This window comes from Lottia gigantea, assembly GCF_000327385.1.
Source record: "Lottia gigantea unplaced genomic scaffold LOTGIsca_39, whole genome shotgun sequence".
NCBI lineage: Eukaryota > Metazoa > Mollusca > Gastropoda > Lottiidae > Lottia > Lottia gigantea.
The window spans coordinates 330,167-350,326 of NW_008709333.1; the positions used below are offsets into that span (position 1 = coordinate 330,167).

General features: G+C 34.1%; 2 protein-coding genes across 2 annotated transcripts in view; one reads left to right on the top strand and one right to left on the bottom strand.

Annotated features, from left to right (window-relative positions):
* The window catches only part of LOTGIDRAFT_206655 (hypothetical protein), a gene marked incomplete at both ends in the record, with an annotated part of 12,490 nt that extends 4,406 nt beyond the window's left edge, over nt 1-8,084 (bottom strand). The window contains 8 exons of the mRNA XM_009059384.1: nt 351-517; nt 889-1,009; nt 1,535-1,652; nt 2,479-2,623; nt 2,871-3,056; nt 4,238-4,429; nt 6,864-7,045; nt 7,940-8,084. Coding sequence (XP_009057632.1) covers nt 351-517; nt 889-1,009; nt 1,535-1,652; nt 2,479-2,623; nt 2,871-3,056; nt 4,238-4,429; nt 6,864-7,045; nt 7,940-8,084 — 1,256 coding nt within the window. The remainder of the gene's footprint in view (nt 1-350; nt 518-888; nt 1,010-1,534; nt 1,653-2,478; nt 2,624-2,870; nt 3,057-4,237; nt 4,430-6,863; nt 7,046-7,939) is intronic.
* A 694-nt stretch (nt 8,085-8,778) lies between these two features.
* Nucleotides 8,779-19,815, top strand: LOTGIDRAFT_233371 (hypothetical protein; the record flags this gene model as incomplete). The annotated part of the gene is made up of 8 exons (XM_009059385.1): nt 8,779-9,002; nt 11,464-11,588; nt 12,569-12,622; nt 13,248-13,315; nt 14,189-14,367; nt 15,045-15,149; nt 17,492-17,632; nt 19,699-19,815. Exons 1-8 carry the CDS (start codon nt 8,859-8,861, stop codon nt 19,813-19,815), a joined length of 933 nt encoding a protein of 310 aa, XP_009057633.1. The 5' UTR covers nt 8,779-8,858.
* Between the last annotated feature and the right edge of the window lie 345 nt (nt 19,816-20,160).

Below are 20,160 nucleotides of genomic sequence, written 5' to 3' on the forward strand. Positions count from 1 at the left end.
TAGTAGAATTGCAAGAACCACAGACGTCAGAATGAAAATTGGAATGGTGCAAATTGATGCTACCAGTGTCCCTGATACACATAAAAAGTTAGAAAACCTCTTTACAATCCCTTTAATGTGTATGATTTGGTTCCCTCTTGATTTGCAGAGTCATTTTTTTTAGTTTAATGTGAACATGTATTGTATTTGTTAAGTATGCCTGGTATCATCAAGACGTGATCTCGACTACACGATATGATATGAGTATCGTTGTACGCTATATTAAATCATCAATATATATCAGAGCTAGAAAACATGAAGAGTAAAAAAAATATAGACTCATTTCATTGATAAATTATAGAATTAAAAACCTTAAGCAGATTTCAAAAATTCGTTTTCCCATCTGATTCTGTACACTAGAGACTGTATCTTTCAGTTGCTTAGCAATGGCCTGCCCTCGAAGAGAGTCTACGTTGAAATTATTGGTACGAGTTGGGAAAATTAAAAACGCAACGATGGTCATATCACTTCCACTTGACTGAAAAGAAAATTTCATTGATATTAGCGTTCAAATCATCTGATTGGTCAATCACTAAAATCATTATCCAATCAGATTATGATATTTCTTATCGATTTCATCTATTTAATCTTACTTAAGATGATTTTAGTATTCTAGTCATCTGATTGGTCAATCACTAAAATTGTTATCCAATCAGATTATGATATTTCTTATAGATTTCATCTATATCATCTTACTGCCAAGGGCTCTGATTGGCTGTATTCGCTGGTGAACAATCCCATCAAATCACAGCATTATGTGATAAAAGAATAGTGGCTATTGCAGTCAAGGTATAAGTACGAAGTTTGTAATAGCTTGACATTGTGAAGATGATTCATCCCTTGACTTACCTTTAAAAAATAATTTAATTGTGCTAATGATTCTATAAACATATCGCAACCTTTATTAGAAAACTCGTACCGCCCTGCACTGAAGAAATATAACGTTTTGTCCAGGTCGAAATCATAGTGGCTGAAATAAACAAAACAAAATTACTGAAGTGCATAGAAACATGGAAAATAAATACAACCCATGGCCACAACTTCCTGTCTAGGGCCCTGTTCAACAAATAATCTTATGATACAATGTTCTAACTGTGGAATTTCACATTTATGACCTATCCTTTTCCATGCCTGTCTGTATGCATGTCTTCTCCATGTAAAAAAATTCCAAAGCCAGGGCCACTGAATCTGGGTCAGTTTCAACCACTTTTAATCTTTTATTTGAGAGGGATAAATAATTGCTCTACCAGATACACCTTAGTTTCAGCTAATCTTACAACTTATTCATAAATTAAAATCTGAAATTCTGTTCCCCCGGCAATTAAATAAATAAAGGCTTGAATCCACCCAAATCTTAAACAGTGCTAGACATTGAATGTTCAACATATACTTGATACTTTATACCTGTTAATAACCAGATATTTGAGAGGTATGGCCAGTACTGAGAGGTAAGAATTGGTGCGCATTATATCCACAGTAATAGCACTTCACTCACCCATAAAAATGTCCTCTAACAAAATCACTGATTTTTTCTTTGGAAACAGCATGTAAGTTTTGAAATTCATGAAGAGCACTAAATTTGATAACATTTAACCCATTAGGAGTGATGATATCTAAAAATAGATAATATTAGAATTATTTTCTTTTTACACAAAGCTAGCAGTTAGAAATATCACTTTGAAATATAAGGTCAAAACCTCATGGCATTGATTTTACAAGGTTAACAACTTTGATCTACATTGGGTTGATACGTTTTTGCAATGATGACGTCATAGTCTGAAAAGTTATTCTATCTCTTGGTCATATATTTACATGTTTCACTAGGATGCCAGGTATCAAAAAGTATTGATACATGACTGAGATATATTATATATGTATCAGGGAATGACACATGTTGATGTATTAATTTAACCATGTATAAAGCTGCGTTACTTTAGTACGGATCCGGTCCGGATGTAGATACGGAAAAAATCACTTTCATTAAAATAAGTAAGAGTGTTTCCTTATATACTGGTGCAGATACGGTTCCGTATGCAGCATCTGGTATGGTTTTTCGAACCGGACCATGTAGCGATTGGTACAGAACCGTATGCAGAACTGTGTCCTGAAACGCACATATGGAAACACAGTTTGGGCAGCCCGCCACGTTCTTGTAAGAACCTTGACAATATCGGTGTCGAAAAGAGACCCCTTCCGTATGAATAACCGCATATAAGGAAACACAACCTGACATGTACCGTGTCCGCACCCAGACCGGAGCCGTACCGGATCCGTACTAAAGGAAACACAGCTTTATACCATCACTACTTGTAGCAATAAATCAAAAACATAATTTCTCAAGAATTCTGTCTACCAACTGGTCCTTGGGTCTGAGCTCTTGGCAATAATCGTTACTGGAATATCCATACCCATCGTAAATAAATAAAATATCAAACTAACCTGGTTTACGTTTAAGTAGACTTTCAGCCTCTACGCCTGTAATTTCTGACACTGTTGTAAAGACGTGAGCACAGTGTACGGCCGCTCTCTCCATACAATATCGATGATAAATTTGTCTGTCTCCAGCTTCTTTGTCTAAATTAAACTACAAAATAATAATAATAAATTGAATAAGACAATGTTTACTCTTTTTGAAACACCTGATGGTACTTCTCTTTGAAGGAGTCCACTGCTATACAACTTTTACTCTAGATTTTGCCATACTTTGGACAAAAGATAGAACCTAAATGTCTTGACTGTAGGGATTTTTCATTCTATGCAATTTCTTGGAGCTTATAATAGGGGTGTGTATAATATATTGAGTGCTGTATTCACAGTTATACAGTACTTACACTGTCAAGATTATTATAGAAGTCTGTGTTGCCAGCACACAGATAACGACCTAGTAACGTGGCGTGTGTAGTAAATATCGTACTGATATTTAATTTACGTGTTCTGGTATAAATTAACCCCGCTCCCGCCAACCATTCGTGAAAATGGGCGATGATGAGAGGATCACCAGGCGTGAGATTTAAAAACTGAAATTACAAACATAAAATTCAAAAATACAGATATTGTGAAATCTATCACATGAGATAAACAAGATTCAATATTCAATTAACTTTAAGCCTCAAAAGTGACTCAAAGCTCTCCTGCTTAATCAAATTTACTTACAAATAGACACAGCTTCAAGGTATAACATTTAAACAACATTTTGAACGGCATCAAAGATATCGATTGTAACTTACAAAATAACATCACAACAATATCTGTATAGTAATCAAATTTAGGAGTCAAGACATCTTCACAAAGGTCAAGGTACAAGAACAATGGTTATTGTAGTCAAGGTACAAGAACAGTGGTTATTGTAGTCAAGGTACATGAACAGTGGTTATTGTAGTCAAGGTACAAGAACAGTGGTTATTGTAGTCAAGGTACAAGAACAGTGGCTATTGTAGTCAAGGTACATGAACAGTGGTTATTGTAGTCAAGGTACAAGAACAGTGGTTATTGTAGTCAAGGTACAAGAACAGTGGTTATTGTAGTCAAGGTACAAGAACAGTGGCTATTGTAGTCAAGGTACAAGAACAGTGGCTATTGTAGTCAAGGCACAAGAACAGTGGTTATTGTAGTCAAGGTACAAGAACAGTGGTTATTGTAGTAAAGGTACAAGAGCAGTGGCTATTGTAGTCAAGGTACAAGAACAGTGGTTATTGTAGTCAAGGTACAAGAACAGTGGCTATTGTAGTCAAGGTACAAGAACAGTGGCTATTGTAGTCAAGGTACATGAACAGTGGCTATTGTAGTCAAGGTACAAGAACAGTGGCTATTGTAGTCAAGGTACAAGAACAGTGGCTATTGTAGTCAAGGTACAAGAACAGTGGTTATTGTAGTCAAGGTACAAGAACAGTGGTTATTGTAGTCAAGGAACAAGAACAGTGGCTATTGTAGTCAAGGTACAAGAACAGTGGTTATTGTAGTCAAGGTACAAGAACAGTGGTTATTGTAGTCAAGGTACAAGAGCAGTGGCTATTATAGTCAAGGTACAAGAGCAGTGGCTATTGTAGTCAAGGTACAAGAACAGTGGTTATTGTAGTCAAGGTACATGAACAGTGGTTATTGTAGTCAAGGTACATGAACAGTGGTTATTGTAGTCAAGGTACAAGTCAATAGCTTGACATTGTGTAGATGGAGTCAAGGAAAATCAGATAAATCTTACCAGCCCTAAAAACCATGTGACTAACGCCCCGAAAATAACAGCATCATTAGACTCTCGGTCATGTATAGGAATACCAATACTAGCGTTCTTCCATAACTCATGTTTAAATTCATCGAGTTTCCATGCTGCAGACCCGATATCAAACAATATTACTTTTGGATAACCATCTATTAACCATCTTCCAAAATAAACCTGGAATAAATTAAAATATATGACTCATGAAATATAGTCGTCTATCAAGACAGATCTGGTCCTACCCATTGCTTGGGACGAGATCAGATTGGATATCAGCACATTTAGGACCAGAATTGAATATCAAATCCAGTGTCTATATTAAGAAAGATCAGACAAGATATGATAAAGATGTATAACAGATTTAATTTATCTAATTATCAATAATTAATCTCAGCTGTCAGATCTTGGTATAATTTCTGTAGTTTGATGTTTGTGGGGTTCCATAGCACAGTTTATAAGAGCTTTAGTTCTTTACATGACGTCATTTGCTTGGTTATGTCGAGCAATTTGCCACCTTGTCATCTTAGCTCATAATTCCAGTCATCCCAGCTGTAAATGGGTACAGATAATCCAGAAAAGATCAATGCCAAGAGGTTTGGTCAATGATCAGCTGGTAGAAAGGATCCTTAACTGTGAACATAAGTTGTTATTCTTATAAAATATAGTTGTTACTTTCTTTCAACCTAGTAGCATGTCAACTGGGCATTTTTACTATACCACCATCAGGAAGGGGGGGTGCTCATTATTTACAGTGACAGAGATTTTCCCAGATATACTTGAGGATAATAAGGGGTGCGTATTATACATGCTTGTGCATTATGTTCGGGGATATACGGCATATGCTTGTGCACTAAGCTTATATTTGCAATTATACAATACTCAGCAAGGTTTGCAATACAAAATTTGACACCAAAATTATAAATAAAGACCTTATGTCTTACAAAACAAACAAACAAACTATCAATACTGTTTTTATCTTTACCAAATTACTAAGAAACTTTAAACACACTTTTTACTATCACAATCTGTTCAATTCTTTTACTGAACAATAATACTCTTTCTACTTAACAACTCAGTAATTTGTTATTTTTTTAGTCTTAATCAACAACTTTAATGAAATTTTGTCATATCCATTATCAACTTGAGATACATTATCGATGGCAGACTACCCATCAATAATCGATTAATTTTCAAAATATTCTAAAACAGAAATCCTCTAAATACTAAATAAAAATCATGTCCAATTTTTGAATTCCATGGGTTATTTTTGTGTCATAGAAGTATTATTATTGCTTTGATCAGTTGTTATAGTTTAATGTGGGTAAGTGATCTGCTGAAGGGAAACTATGTGCAAGAAATTTTGATTTGTTTACAGGTTCACGGGAGAAAATATAATTGATTATGTATTTTGATGATCGATAATCAAAATTATAAATTCTTAGCGATGATAATCGATTATTTCAATTATTTTACCCTGTCTTAGCTGCAGGCGTTGCATTGAGGAAGGCTATGCTAACATGTCATAGAGACCTGATGTTAAACTTTTTGTGCTGTTACCTCTTAAAGGGATTGTACAGAGGTTTTCTAAAATTGTATGTGTATCGGGGACACTGATAGAATCAATTTGCACCATTCCAATTTTCAATCAGACTTCTGCAATTCTACTTAAACTAAGTGTTTGATGATGTGATAAAGCATATATTGCGATTAGTGACGTCATAAAACACTTAGTTTCAGTGGAATTGCAGGAACCACAGACGCCTGATTGAAAATTGGAATGGTGAAAACAGCAGCATTAGCATTAGTTTTCATTATCCTTGATTTGTTGTCCAATCCAAACAACTACATGCTTTTTTCAAGTAGGCCCTTCTGATCTTTGATGTGCATGCACAAGGGACCTTTTATCAAGCACCCAAAATTATGACACAATGTCAAGCTAGTTCAGGAATACAATACTACATTTCACCCTGACCTAGATATCACGTTTCATATCCAAACAGTCAACAGACACTATACCCTAATATAACATTTTCATGAGTAGTTATTACCAATATCATGAGGTTATCCATAATAATTGCACGTGAAGTTGCTATCTCCTGCAAGATAGTCCACTGTCTACATTAATAAGTATGTTTTCATTAATTTTATCCGATCCAGAAGTAAGATTTCAATTCTGAAAAGTGTTACAGATATTTAAAACAGAGAAAAACTTGTTCATAACTATTCAGACATCAATATGCCAAAACTCCCTTCGATCTATATATTAAGTTTTCAGCCATTTACTCTTTTGACATGTGTTTCTGATTTACAATACTCGGCAGGACAGTTGAATATTTAGTGATGGCTGATATTGTGCAGACTTTGGAAAGCACAGGATGAGACATCTGAACTGTTCTAACTCTGAGGAAGGTTAGAATTTATGTAAACCTATAGTACCTAGCAGATGACAATCCAACTTACTATCAACTGAGCTATTCCACTGCCACAAAAATAAGGCTTTCCAAATCAAGCGTTAGTTCGAAAGTTGTTAACCCCTCTCACAGCTACCGACCCAGCATCAGAGGGAAGGATTGACAATGGCAAAGTTTGTAAGCCAAAGAAAACTCCTTACCTTAATTCCTGCATTTCTCATAGCAGTCAACGCGTCTCTGACGACTGAATTATGTGGCTCTAAAACCTCGACTTCAGTTCTTACACATGATTCATTATACGGTCCCATCAAAAAATACTGCTCCCCCAATTCTTCCGCTGTGGTAGGGGCTTTAGATTTTATCACTGTATAGATACCTCCAACTATAAATAGAATGAGTGATGGAACGAATGAATGTATTAATTAATGAATGGGAGATGGAATGAATGAATGTGTTAATGAATGAATGTATTAATGAATGTGTTAATGAATGAATGTATTAATGAATGAGTGATGGAATGAATGAATGTGTTAATGAATGAGTGATGGAACAAATGAATGTCTTAATTGATGAATGAGTGAGGGAATGAATGAATGAATAAATAAACACAAGATAATCCTAGATGTTAACTTGTTTTATTAGCAATTGGTCCTCTACTGGTATCAACAATTCAATGATGTGCCCCTTCCATAGCCTCTTGAAGTTGGGTTGACATAAATGGGCTCGAAAAAATCATTTATTAAGAGACATATTTATATAAGGCAGGGCTGAGATCACAGTAAACAACCGAAAACAATTTTATGATATAAGCTTACTCCTTGTAGATCTACTCCTGGGTTTATAAATTTCATTGTTAACAAGGTTTCAACAATTTACATTGTCATTAGGTGAAAATGAAAACAGAGCCAGAAAATTAGTAAATGTAGGCAACAGGCAGGGGTAGGGCTCTGGGATTATCACCAGGCCAGGCAAGGGTTTATAAATGACAATTTTCAATCTGTTCTATACTATAATCTATTCCTGGATTTTCCACCTTGCATGGAACTTCCTTATTAGGCTAGTGAACAAAGATTCAAAGCATAGCTATGAATTGCAAAGTCGATGGCCATTGAAGCTGGCACTAACAGATTGTAGTAAGATTCCCCATTACGAAACATGGGCTGACTGAGTGAACGTCAGTTAGTGGGTCACTGAACTCCACTTAGTTAGCGATCGCTTTCACTGATTTTGTCTTTGACATTTCTCTGTTTTGCAGGATTACACAAGAATACGTTACCTTTATTCGCCACCTCCCAAGCAATTTCAAACACCCATTTATTCTGAGAAGCCGCCGTGTGTCCCTGATCGTAAACACAATCGTCCCAATCCGGTTCGACATTTTTAAAACTTCTAAAAAAGCTGTTTCGTCTCCTCATCGCCATGATGGTACAGGCTAGAGCTTGAGGTTACGATGTGAAGGTCATTGATAAAGGTGTTTTCCCGACCTTCACCCTTCAATTCTAGACACGTGGTAGGATCAACACAGACACGCCCCTTTTGATGTAGACACACCCCTTTTCATCATAGACCCTCTTTTTAGCTGTCAATCAATTGACGAATCAAAGGGATGTTGTCGTCAAAATACTGCTTTGGGTTCAGATTTTAAACCAGTCCCGTCGGTAGCAAAAATTGGATATCGCCATCTAAGGTATCGAGTCTTGTTGGTTCCAATTCTACTTTTTGAATTTGACTCTCAAGTGTTTTTCTCGTCTGAGATGGGATCGATATTTTGCAAGATCATAGACGTATATAATAGCTCTATGGGCACGATGACGCATGATGTGTTCGACCGGCCAAAATACAAAGCGCCTTTTTTTTCTTATCCCCTATTTTACTCATTATATATCGGCATAAAATCTGAGTCTTTTCCTTTTGATATTGAAATAAACAAGTTATAACAAAAATCGGATTATAAAACACAGCAGTAGTCAGAAATAATCAGATTAATCCAAGCATTGGTAAGTGGTGGTCTGATTCCATTCTAAGGTCAAGGCCATGACCTTTATCATGATGATACATTAACCATAACAATGAACCCGGATTTCCTCATGAATTTGACCATTACTAATCGAAATTCCCATCTTTTCTATTTTAAATTTGTTAATTCTTAAATAGCCAGTTTCTTGCATTCGTCTAAAAGAATTGTCACACTTAAAATGGAGTCGACCGAGTCCAATGGTCGTGTGGTGGACAAAAATGTCAACAACATTCAAAACGGCAACAATGTGCTTTCTTCAAAAATCACAACGATAGAAGAAAATGAAGTCACCGAACTTGAACCTTTGAGAAATCAACCTAAGGTGATTATTTAAATGTTTTAAGGATAATATCTCAAAGTCATCTTTTGGCTACATGGTTTTTTTTTTACCTTCTTCTCAGAAATGGGATTTTTTTTTAGCTAAGTTAATCAGTAATAGTGTTCACAGTTCACAGCTCACCATCGAAACTTAAGCCATCATATTTTATTGTGTGATCAGAATAATCCGTGTTTGAAAGTTAAAAAGATGAGTCATCTTTTCTTGAGACACTGTAATATAGAGAAAAGACATCACATCTATAGAAATAGGAAGAGAAATTCCTAGTATGAGATATCTTTGAAGGAATTATGAGATTTTCATACATATTTGTTGTAAGTCTGAAGACTATTTACATAATAGACTCAAATCAACCCCCCGAAATGGTGTATCTGTCCCTTTAAAAACTGTATACCTTTATCCAGTACAAGGTGTAAGAAGTACTTATTACGCAGGGAGTACTACTTTTTCTTGAATGAAAAGTTGATTGTTATCAGCTGTTTTAAGATATAGCTAATAATGTGTCACAGATGGAGTTTATTTATGAAGTATTGTTCTAGTTTATTAGCCTAGATATATTGTCAGGCCTGTATCTTAATTTGTTTTACATTTTTTAGCTTGAGTTAGAACCATTAGGGAAAAAAAGTACTCAAATGGGAATTAGTCCTCAAATGAATAAGCGAAATGGAAAGGCAACTTAAGCTTGATATGAACAAGTTGTAAATTGTTTTTCTAACTTTCTGTATATCAGGGCCATTCATGGCTTCTATTTGCATCATTCCTATTTTCTGTCAGATGTCTTTGATCCTTGTTATTGAAGAAATGTTTATCCTTATCATGTACATTGATAGCAGCCTAGCGATAGCTGTGTCAGAAAATGCCTAGCAGACGTCTAACTGAAAATTGGATAAGATTCATTAAAAAAAGTTTTTCCTGTAAACGGGAAGTTTTGTGTGAAAACAATGACTGAATAATAACTCCACACTGGGAAATTACCAACATTTCCTTTCATAAACTAAACTGGTGGAAAGAATTGCCCCATTGCCCAGCTCTAATCTGAACATTCACAGGACGGCATGCCGGCGCATTTCTATGAATCAATCGCTGAGGGGTCAGAAAGAGGTCACAAAATTGCCAAGGGGGCAAGGCATTTAAGAACTTAATGACAAGATAAGGGGTGGGGGAGGGGGGCATGACCCCAGTAGAAACGGCACAGAGAGCATGACCAGCCTTCTTAAACACGAAAAATATACTATTTGATTGGATTCAGAGATAACAACGCGATCAAATTTTGGCTCATCATTAGAAATAGTGGATCATTTTGACTCACAAACTGCGATGTGATACTGCTTACATTAAACCCTGCTGTAATAAAGTGCTCTGATTAACTGTATTCGATGACTAATATTGTGAATATGACCTATAGTGTGATTTGACGATTATTTTCTTCGTACTGGCAATATGTCATTTCACACCGTTATTTCCTTTAAGCTTTCTTATCTTTGTGTTTATCAGTATACGGCTAACAAGATTAGATTTTACGTCATACGTCATTGTCTGTATGTATTCTGGGATTGTCACCTTCTGTTTGGTGGAATCGGCAGGAATTTTACGTTTTTGATGGATTTGTCTGCTGTTAAAGAATTTTAGTGAGATGCAGTTTTCTTTTTTTTTGTTGGCTTAAGCTCTATCAGCTGATAAAATGAACAAATTTTTGGTATAAATAGAGATCCTAGAAGTCTGGATGTTTGGAAGCAGATGTTAAGTCTTAGAGTAGGTCTCTTGTAATTGCTACTGGAATATTTGTGCCCAAGGAATTTTGAAATACTGTATTTTACCAAAATTATTAGATTTTTCTTAAAAATTTGTCTGGAATAGCTTAACGTCAGATTTTTTTTATGAGTAGCGTGGGTAATTTTTGGATTGAGAAAAGGTTTAAAAGTTTGCTGGGTATTTGGTGGAAGACATAGAATTGATCCAGATTATTCTGGAAGGGTTCTTGTGTTCTTTTTTGTCTAAGGAAAAAGTTTTTGATTTGAAATTATAATATTGGAATAAAATTTGAGTAAGTTTTTGGAGAGAAGAAAATATTGTAAAATTCCATCATGGGGTTTATTAAGATGACTCTGATTCAGGTAATTATTATTGTTAATGTTTAAATCATTGATAAGACAAACATATAGCTGGAAAAGGGAATGATGATGATGTTTGAGCACATTCAATGAAATGAAATGAATGGAGTTTTACGTCCTACTTTTCTGTACCATATTTGCCTGCTCTTTTTCGACTTCCAACTATCGAGGGATATTTTAACATGCATGGCCTTGTAGCAACCAGGCTGTTATTGTCCCATCCAAACTACTAGAATTTTTTTCCATGTCAGCCCCTCTTACCTGATATGTACTTAGAGGCAGTAATGATGTTAAGCTTTTTAGTTATATATCTTGGTATTCATGTGTAATTTCAGAAAGAAGAAATTGAAGAGAAGACTGGTTTAAAATGTCAGTGTGGTTGTTTAACATGGCTGACCTCAAAGATCCATTTTTTGCCCATTTTTACTGCTATTTATATTCTAGGAGTTTTCTTGTTCACGTAAGTTTTCATTCATTCATTCATTTATTATCACGTAAGTTTTCATTCATGCATCTATCCAATTGATAAAATTCACAGCTATTTGTATAGTCATCTATTGACTTTATAGCTATATAGAAAGCTCTATCAGCCGGTTTATTAAATATTTAGATGACTATACAGATAGCTGAAACTGAGCTCTATCAGTTGGTAAAGTAAATATTGAGATGACTATACAGATAGCTGAAATTGAGCTTTATCAGCTGGTAAAATAAATATTTAGAGGACTAAACAGATAGCTGAGATTGATTTCTATCAGCTGGTAAAGTAAATATTTAGAAGACTAAACAGATAGCTCAAATTGAGTTCTATCAGCTGGTAAAGTAAATATTTAGAAGACTATACAGATAGCTCAAATTGAGTTCTATCAGCTGGTAAAGTAAATATTTAGACGACTATACAGATAGCTCAAATTGAGTTCTATCAGATGGTAAAGTAAATATTTAGTAGACTATACAGATAGCTGAAATTGAGCTCTATCAGCTGGTAAAGTAAATATTTAGAAGACTATACAGATAGCTCAAATTGAGTTCTATCAGCTGGTAAAGTAAATATTTAGACGACTATACAGATAGCTCAAATTGAGTTCTATCAGATGGTAAAGTAAATATTTAGTAGACTATACAGATAGCTGAAATTGAGCTCTATCAGCTGGTAAAGTAAATATTTAGAAGACTATACAGATAGCTCAAATTGAGTTCTATCAGCTGGTAAAGTAAATATTTAGAAGACTATACAGATAGCTCAAATTGAGTTCTATCAGATGGTAAAGTAAATATTTAGTAGACTATACAGATATCTCAAATTGAGTTCTATCAGCTGGTAAAGTAAATATTTAGATGACTTAACAGATAGCTGAAATTGAGCTCTATCAGCTGGTATATCAAATGCTATCTAGAGCAATTATTAAGACAAATGTATCATGTTCATCTGTGTTATAGATATGGTATTGCTGTTGAATACGGCCATGTGGAACCAGATTTTCCCTATATCAGGTAAAACATATCTTATCTATCTTTCCCCTATTCTGAAGAATATTCTGGTTTTTCCTTTTCCTTAAGAGTTTGCATTCTTTGAGTTCTCTATGTGTATAGCTTCTTTGTACAACAGATGTCATAGAATTCTGACATAAACTGTCACCTCTAGTGTGTTCTCTAGCCCCTTTAACATAATATAAATCTATCATTAAAATCAGATAAAAACAAACTGTCGACTCTATTGTGTTCACAAATAACTTTGTCGCATATTTCCCAAGTCAAGGGCAATAACTCAAAGAGATCTTGTCAATATAAATGGTCACGACAAACTTTTCCCAATTCTAGGGCGATTCTCGAGTAGTATAGTTTCTTTGGATTGTGAAATAATCTCTTTGTTGACTTCAAAATTTTCTTCAGAGAGTTCCCTTACTTTGATTATGGGCCTCAAGTTTAATTTTTGGAATTCTAAATTTGATTGGTTAATGCAGGGGTCATCAGGTTAGGTCAAAGTTTATTGATACACAGACCCTAACAGGAGTGGCTACATAAAAATACAAGCTAATAAAAAACGAAATGAAAGTCTAACTTCTACTTGCTTTGAGAACCCAAGACACAGATTGATGTTGTTTTTGTTTATTTGTAGCTATACAGGCGTCCACCCACCAGAAAGAGGCTGGTTCTCTCAGCTGGTCAATGTGGGGGCCATATTGAGTAAGTTATAATTCTGTATTCAGGGGGAAAAGATTGGGGGTCGTATTTTAGGGTAGGCAAGAGTGAGGAAGGAGGGTATCTGGGTAAGAGGCCATGCTCTTTGGTTAGGGTTAGAGTTAGGGTTTATTTATTCAGCTTGATCCTGGTTTTTAGCAGTCAACTTGAGGATTCTAAGAAATGGACATTAATTTGTATTTTCTATCAGTGGCGGTGCCAGTTGAGGCTCCTTACCTTCCTGGCAAATAGTTTATACCCCCAATTATACCCTCACTTCAACTTGATTGATTGTCTCAAGTCTAGAGCTATGTTATTTCATGACATCTGACAAAAATTGAATTAAGTTTCTCAAGATAATACAGATTTGTCTCGAAATGTAGACATGATAATAAGTTCTACTTGTCCAACCTCAGTAGGGATGCAGGCTGAAAATAGGTCAGTTGTCTGATGATTGCATTGTATGAAACTCTAATATTTCTATGCATGATGTCATGTGATTTTCTAACTGGCCAAACAACATGCTTCTACACAAGATTTGTTTTGTAAACATAAACACACATAAAACTTATGGATGCAAATGATTAATTGACTGACAAAGTGATCAACTTGATATATTCCCATGTGTTTTTTGTTATATGCTCCCCAACTCTAAATGTCGTTCAATCTTATTTATATTGGTTCTATATTTCTTTAGCAGCAGTTGTAGAAGTAGCCTTTTTAAAGAAGTGTGTTGTGTTATACCATAATATATTCTCTATGTTTTTTGTTATATGCTCCCCAACTCTAAATGTCATTCAATGTTATTTTAAATACCTGAGCTAAATGTACATCAATCTAGCAAGTTGATAAACTGGATGTTTTTTTGTTATATTTCAGTGGCTATTAACCTATATATACGATTTTTAATAATTCGTTACATTGTTCAAACTACCAGCCAAACAGAAGCTACCAGAAATCTTATCACCCAAGCCAAACGTGTTCTTTTTTTAAATAAATTGTTTTTAACATTTGGTTGGATATCTGCTTTCGGGCTGTCAATGGTGGCCAATTTTCAGGTATGTTACTGTTTATATTGCCCTACCTGTTATATCGTATATCACGTGACCCATAGAGGGCAATATAAACAAAATCTCCCGACTTTTCATCCAATCTCCAGATTTTTCAATGCAAATCTCCAGATTTTTTTTCCTGACATGTACACATGTATATCATATATGAATGGGATTTTTCGAATCGTTTAGGGCCAGACATAAAATGTCTTTCTCCATGAGAGTTGCTCCTACCCATTTTTGTGATGTTAGTTTTTAAGAATACCTAAAAAAGTATGTTGGTGCATCTCCCAGAAAAAGAGACATTTTATATCTAGCCCACAACGTGCCTTATATTCCATCCATATATCACTTCTATGGGACAAGCAGGGCAGGATTAGTCAGGCTACTGTTTATAGACACACCTGTGTTGTTGATCCCCCCATGCAACAGTTTACCTAGTTGTCTTCCCAAGATACCCTGGATTGAGCTATACAGATGTTAAAGGCTACTGTTTAACCTAGCCAAATTATATATATATAATATACATGTATTTGCCAGATTTTCAAATTTAATTATTGCTCGATGGTTGAACATTTTTTTAAAAATTTGTAGGATAATATCAAAATTTTCCTCATTGTACACTGTCTTGTTTGTAGCAGTAACATAGTAATAGGATATTAAAATTCATTCATTTATTTCAGACAGTAGACATGAGGGGAATGCATTATACTGGAGCCGCCCTGGCATTTGGTTTCGGGTTTTTATACTGCTGGACCCAATCCTGGGTCACTTGGAAGCTGAATAAAGTGGATGATTGCAAACATTTTCATCGGATCGGAATAATACAAATTGTATTTAGTTCAATTTTAACCATCTTTCTTATTAGTTGTATCCTTTTATATTAATTTTATGTCTGATTAGAGCTGTTCGTCTGTAAATCTGTACTTTTAAAACCTTCGAAACGATCTCAGTGCTTGAATGTCCTGAGAAAGGTCTTATCTTCTAACACTTTTTCTAAGAAACTTAGCTCTAAGATTGTTTCGAGAATATGTGGCATAATTTTTCTACCAGCCAGGCAGTGATGTTTCTTTGGTGGAAATGAGGTAGGCAGGCTTCAAATTTCAAATTTTGTTTGATTGAGCTCTTACATGCCTGGTGTAGTTTGCCCTTGTGATAATTCTGTTGCACATATTCGACCTCTCCACCTAATGGTTCCTCGAAACCCCACTGCAACTAGGTCTGTCTTTGGTAGATGACAAGTTAACGTTTGTTTAATAGAAAAAACAGAGATTCTGTCAGTTCCTGATTCCTTTTATACATAAGACTTAGTTTTGAAATACCAGCTAGGACTTTCTGTTTATCATTTGCTCTGTGCTCCATATTCCCTAATTTCCCTAAGTTAATGGGTTCGTTTTTATATGCTTATGTCTGTTAAATGTATACTGTAAGCAAGCATATCCAGTTCATGACATTGTTGTCGGCCTGACAGGTATGCAAAAATGCTACCTTGATATCAGGAAGTAAAATAGTGTTCGAATTAAGCACAATCTGACAATCCGACAGAGTTATTTCCCTTTAGTCTTAATGTTGAGTTATAATTCAATTCACTTACTACGGATCTCTCGAAATATTGATTTGTATCTATTTTGCATGAATTATCTCTTTTATCTACAACCCTCCTCGCCTTCTTTATAATGGACACGGTATTACAATGTTTGTTATATGGAGACTGCAAATTCCAGTCTGCAATGGCCAACTTTTTTGTATCACTGAATGCAGCGATTTGATTGGATTGTACACCAGTGAATACAGCCAATCAGCCACCTTGACAGGACGCTAAACATGTTTCAAATAACAGTTTTATGGATATATATATGGATTATATATTTATTATTCAAACACAATGTTTCATTACACATACAGGTAACGTTACATTACACATACAGGTTACGTTCTCAAGTGATGAAACATTGTGTTCAAATAATAAATTTAATTAAGTTTATATCCATAAAATTCTTGTTTCTTAATGTTCTGTGATACTTCTAAATGTCTTACAAGGATTAATTACATGTATATTTTATTATTTACAGAGTTTCGCTAGCTTATAATCCGCTTAACTCACTGCATTTACAACTTTCAGTGATACAAGATAGGTGGTTATCACAGTCAATGTATATGAACCTTTTCCTGCCTTATAATTTTCATTGGGAAGTTACGGTTATTGTCTATGGTTATTGATTCTGATTTTCTAATTGTGTTTAAGACTGATTTAATGCTTTCGCTATTTTTATATATCCTTAACCCTATTCTAGTTGCTGTATCAAAAATTATTTATAAAAATGGCAGATCTTCTGAATTAGGAACCAAATGGGTTTGTTTTACTTTTTATTTCTACTTTGTTTAGCGTGAGATTTGAGAATTTTACTTAAAGGGACAGGTAGGCCATCCTGTTTGACAAATCATATTTTAGTTTCAGAAACGGGTTTTTTTTAGCTAAGCCAATCTGTAATAGTCTTCACAGCTCACCATCAAAATTTTAACCTTCAAATCCAAGTGTGTCCAGAATAATCTGCGTTTGAATGTCAAAATGACGACTCGTAAAGATAAGATACTCTGTGATATATAGAAAAGACATATATAGCAATAGCGAGTAAAATTCCTAGTTTGAATTATTTTTAAAGGAATTATGCGTTGTTCGTACATTTCTAGTATTTCTGAAGACTATATACATATATTCAAGACTCAAATCAACCTCTCAAAATGGCGCATCTGTTCCTTTAATTTGTAATAGAAAATAGGTTTATTTGGGTATTTCGGTGTATTGAGACAAGTCTCTATGAAAGCACTGGCCTAGGTCACAGTCTGATATATAAGCTTATTGATAATGTGAAAACTAGATGCTTGTTCCTGAACTTAAGTTGTTATATTTGTTAAAAAATGGTTGTTTTTTTTAAGTTTTTGTCCATTGTTAACTCTATTTTATCAGTCGAATTAATATTAGCCCAAACTTTCGTTCCGCCTTTTTATGAGCTTTTATTTTTGGTGGTGTCTTCTAAAGACAAAAGCTGAAGTGACAATACGAAAAATAAAAGCTTATAAAAAACGGAAAGAAAGTTTGGTCTAATTTAAAGATTTTTTAATCTTACAGGATACATTACGAGTGCCGTATCTTATTTCAACGATCACAGAGTGGTTGTCGGTGTTAATGGGGTGTGCTTTTTTCACTCTGACCTATTATTTTGATTTTAAAAAATATAAACTGACTGGACCCAGTGTTGAACTTAAACAAGTAAGTTTTCTATTTATATCTTATTGTACACTATTTATATCTTTCTCCTGTTCAGTAAGTTTCTATTTATATCTTTCTCCTGTTCAGTAAGTTTCTATTTATATCTTTCTCCTGTTCAGTAAGTTTCTATTTATATCTTTCTCCTGTTCAGTAAGTTTCTATTTATATCTTCCTCCTGTTCAGTAAGATTCCTATTTACATCTTTCTCCTGTTCAATTAGTTTTCTTGTTATATCTTTCTCCTGTTCAGTAAGTTTTCTATTAGCATCTTTCTCCTGTTCAATTAGTTTTCTGGTTATATCTTTCTCCTGTTCAGTAAGTTTCTATTTATATCTTCCTCCTGTTCAGTAAGTTTCTATTTATATCTTTCTCCTGTTCAGTAAGTTTCTATTTATATCTTTCTCCTGTTCAGTAAGTTTCTATTTATATCTTTCTCCTGTTCAATTAGTTTTCTAGTTACATCTTTCTCCTGTTCAATTAGTTTTCTAGTTACATCTTTCTCCTGTTCAATTAGTTTTCTAGTTACATCTTTCTCCTGTTCAGTAAGTTTCTATTTGTATCTTTCTCCTGTTCAATTAGTTTTCTGGTTATATCTTCCTCCTGTTCAGTAAGTTTCTATTTACATCTTTCTTCTGTTCAATTAGTTTTCTGGTTATATCTTCCTCCTGTTCAGTAAGTTTCTATTTATATCTTCCTCCTGTTCAGTAAGATTCCTATTTACATCTTTCTCCTGTTCAATTAGTTTTCTGCTTATATCTTTCTCCTGTTCAGTAAGTTTCTATTAACATCTTTCTTCTGTTCAATTAGTTATCTGGTTATATTTTCCTCCTATTCAGTAAGTTTTCTGTTTATATCTTCCTCCTGTTCAGTAAGTTTCTATTTATATCTTCCTCCTGTTCAGTAAGTTTCTATTTATATCTTTCTCCTGTTCAGTAAGTTTCTATTTATATCTTTCTCCTGTTCAGTAAGTTTCTATTTATATCTTCCTCCTGTTCAGTAAGATTCCTATTTACATCTTTCTCCTGTTCAATTAGTTTTCTGGTTATATCTTTCTCCTGTTCAGTAAGTTTCTATTTATATCTTTCTCCTGTTCAGTAAGTTTCTATTTATATCTTTCTCCTGTTCAGTAAGTTTCTATTTATATCTTTCTCCTGTTCAGTAAGTTTCTATTTATATCTTTCTCCTGTTCAGTAAGATTCCTATTTACATCTTTCTCCTGTTCAATTAGTTTTCTGGTTATATCTTTCTCCTGTTCAGTAAGTTTCTATTTATATCTTTCTCCTGTTCAGTAAGTTTCTATTTATATCTTCCTCCTGTTCAGTAAGATTCCTATTTACATCTTTCTCCTGTTCAATTAGTTTTCTGGTTATATCTTTCTCCTGTTCAGTAAGTTTCTATTTATATCTTCCTCCTGTTCAGTAAGTTTCTATTTATATCTTTCTCCTGTTCAGTAAGTTTCTATTTATATCTTTCTCCTGTTCAGTAAGTTTCTATTTATATCTTCCTCCTGTTCAGTAAGATTCCTATTTACATCTTTCTCCTGTTCAATTAGTTTTCTGGTTATATCTTTCTCCTGTTCAGTAAGTTTCTATTTATATCTTCCTCCTGTTCAGTAAGTTTCCTATTTACATATTTCTCCTGTTCGATTAGTTTACTGGTTATATCTTTCTCCTGTTCAGTAAGTTTCTATTTATATCTTCCTCCTGTTCAGTAAGATTCCTATTTATATCTTTCTCCTGTTCAGTAAGTTTACTGGTTATATCTTTCTCCTGTTCAGTAAGTTTCTATTTACATCTTTCTCCTGTTCAGTAAGTTTCTATTTATATCTTCCTCCTGTTCAGTAAGATTCCTATTTATATCTTTTTCTGTTCAGTAAGTTTACTGGTTATATCTTTCTCCTGTTCAGTAAGTTTTATGTCATTTTGAGTCTTTGTCTTAAAGGGATTGTAATGAGGTTTTCTTAATTTTTATGTGTATCGAGGACACTGTTAGCATCAGTGTAGACACTGTTGTCCAATCAGACAACAGTATTTCATAAACCCTATATTTTATCTGTTTATTTTTTAGTGCGATGGTGCAATAGAATCACCTTTACAACATGTTGCCATGGAAACTGAAAATCATGACACAAGTAGTCATGATAATGTAGTCATGCAACCAGAAAATGAAAATGAAGCATTATAGAAGTCTACGAGATTTTTGTTATTTGTTTATTTGTTGCTAGTCTATGACAGTTTGTCAAGTGTATTCCACCATTATGCAAAATCGTGATGATTTGTTACTGTTTTTTTTATAGAATTGATTGCTGGTAATTTGTTATTTGTAAATAATGTCTGCCTTATCCTAATCTGATATTCACTGTAATGTTGTTCTTCAGTAAGGACATGAAAAACAAGAACGGAATTTTTTTCAGGTTGTAGCATAATTTGATTGCATTTTCAATTATACACATGTTATCGTTTTAGTGGTTTGTAATGTGTATTTTTTGTCTACCTTAACTTAATATAATGTCTATGGTGATAGTTTCCA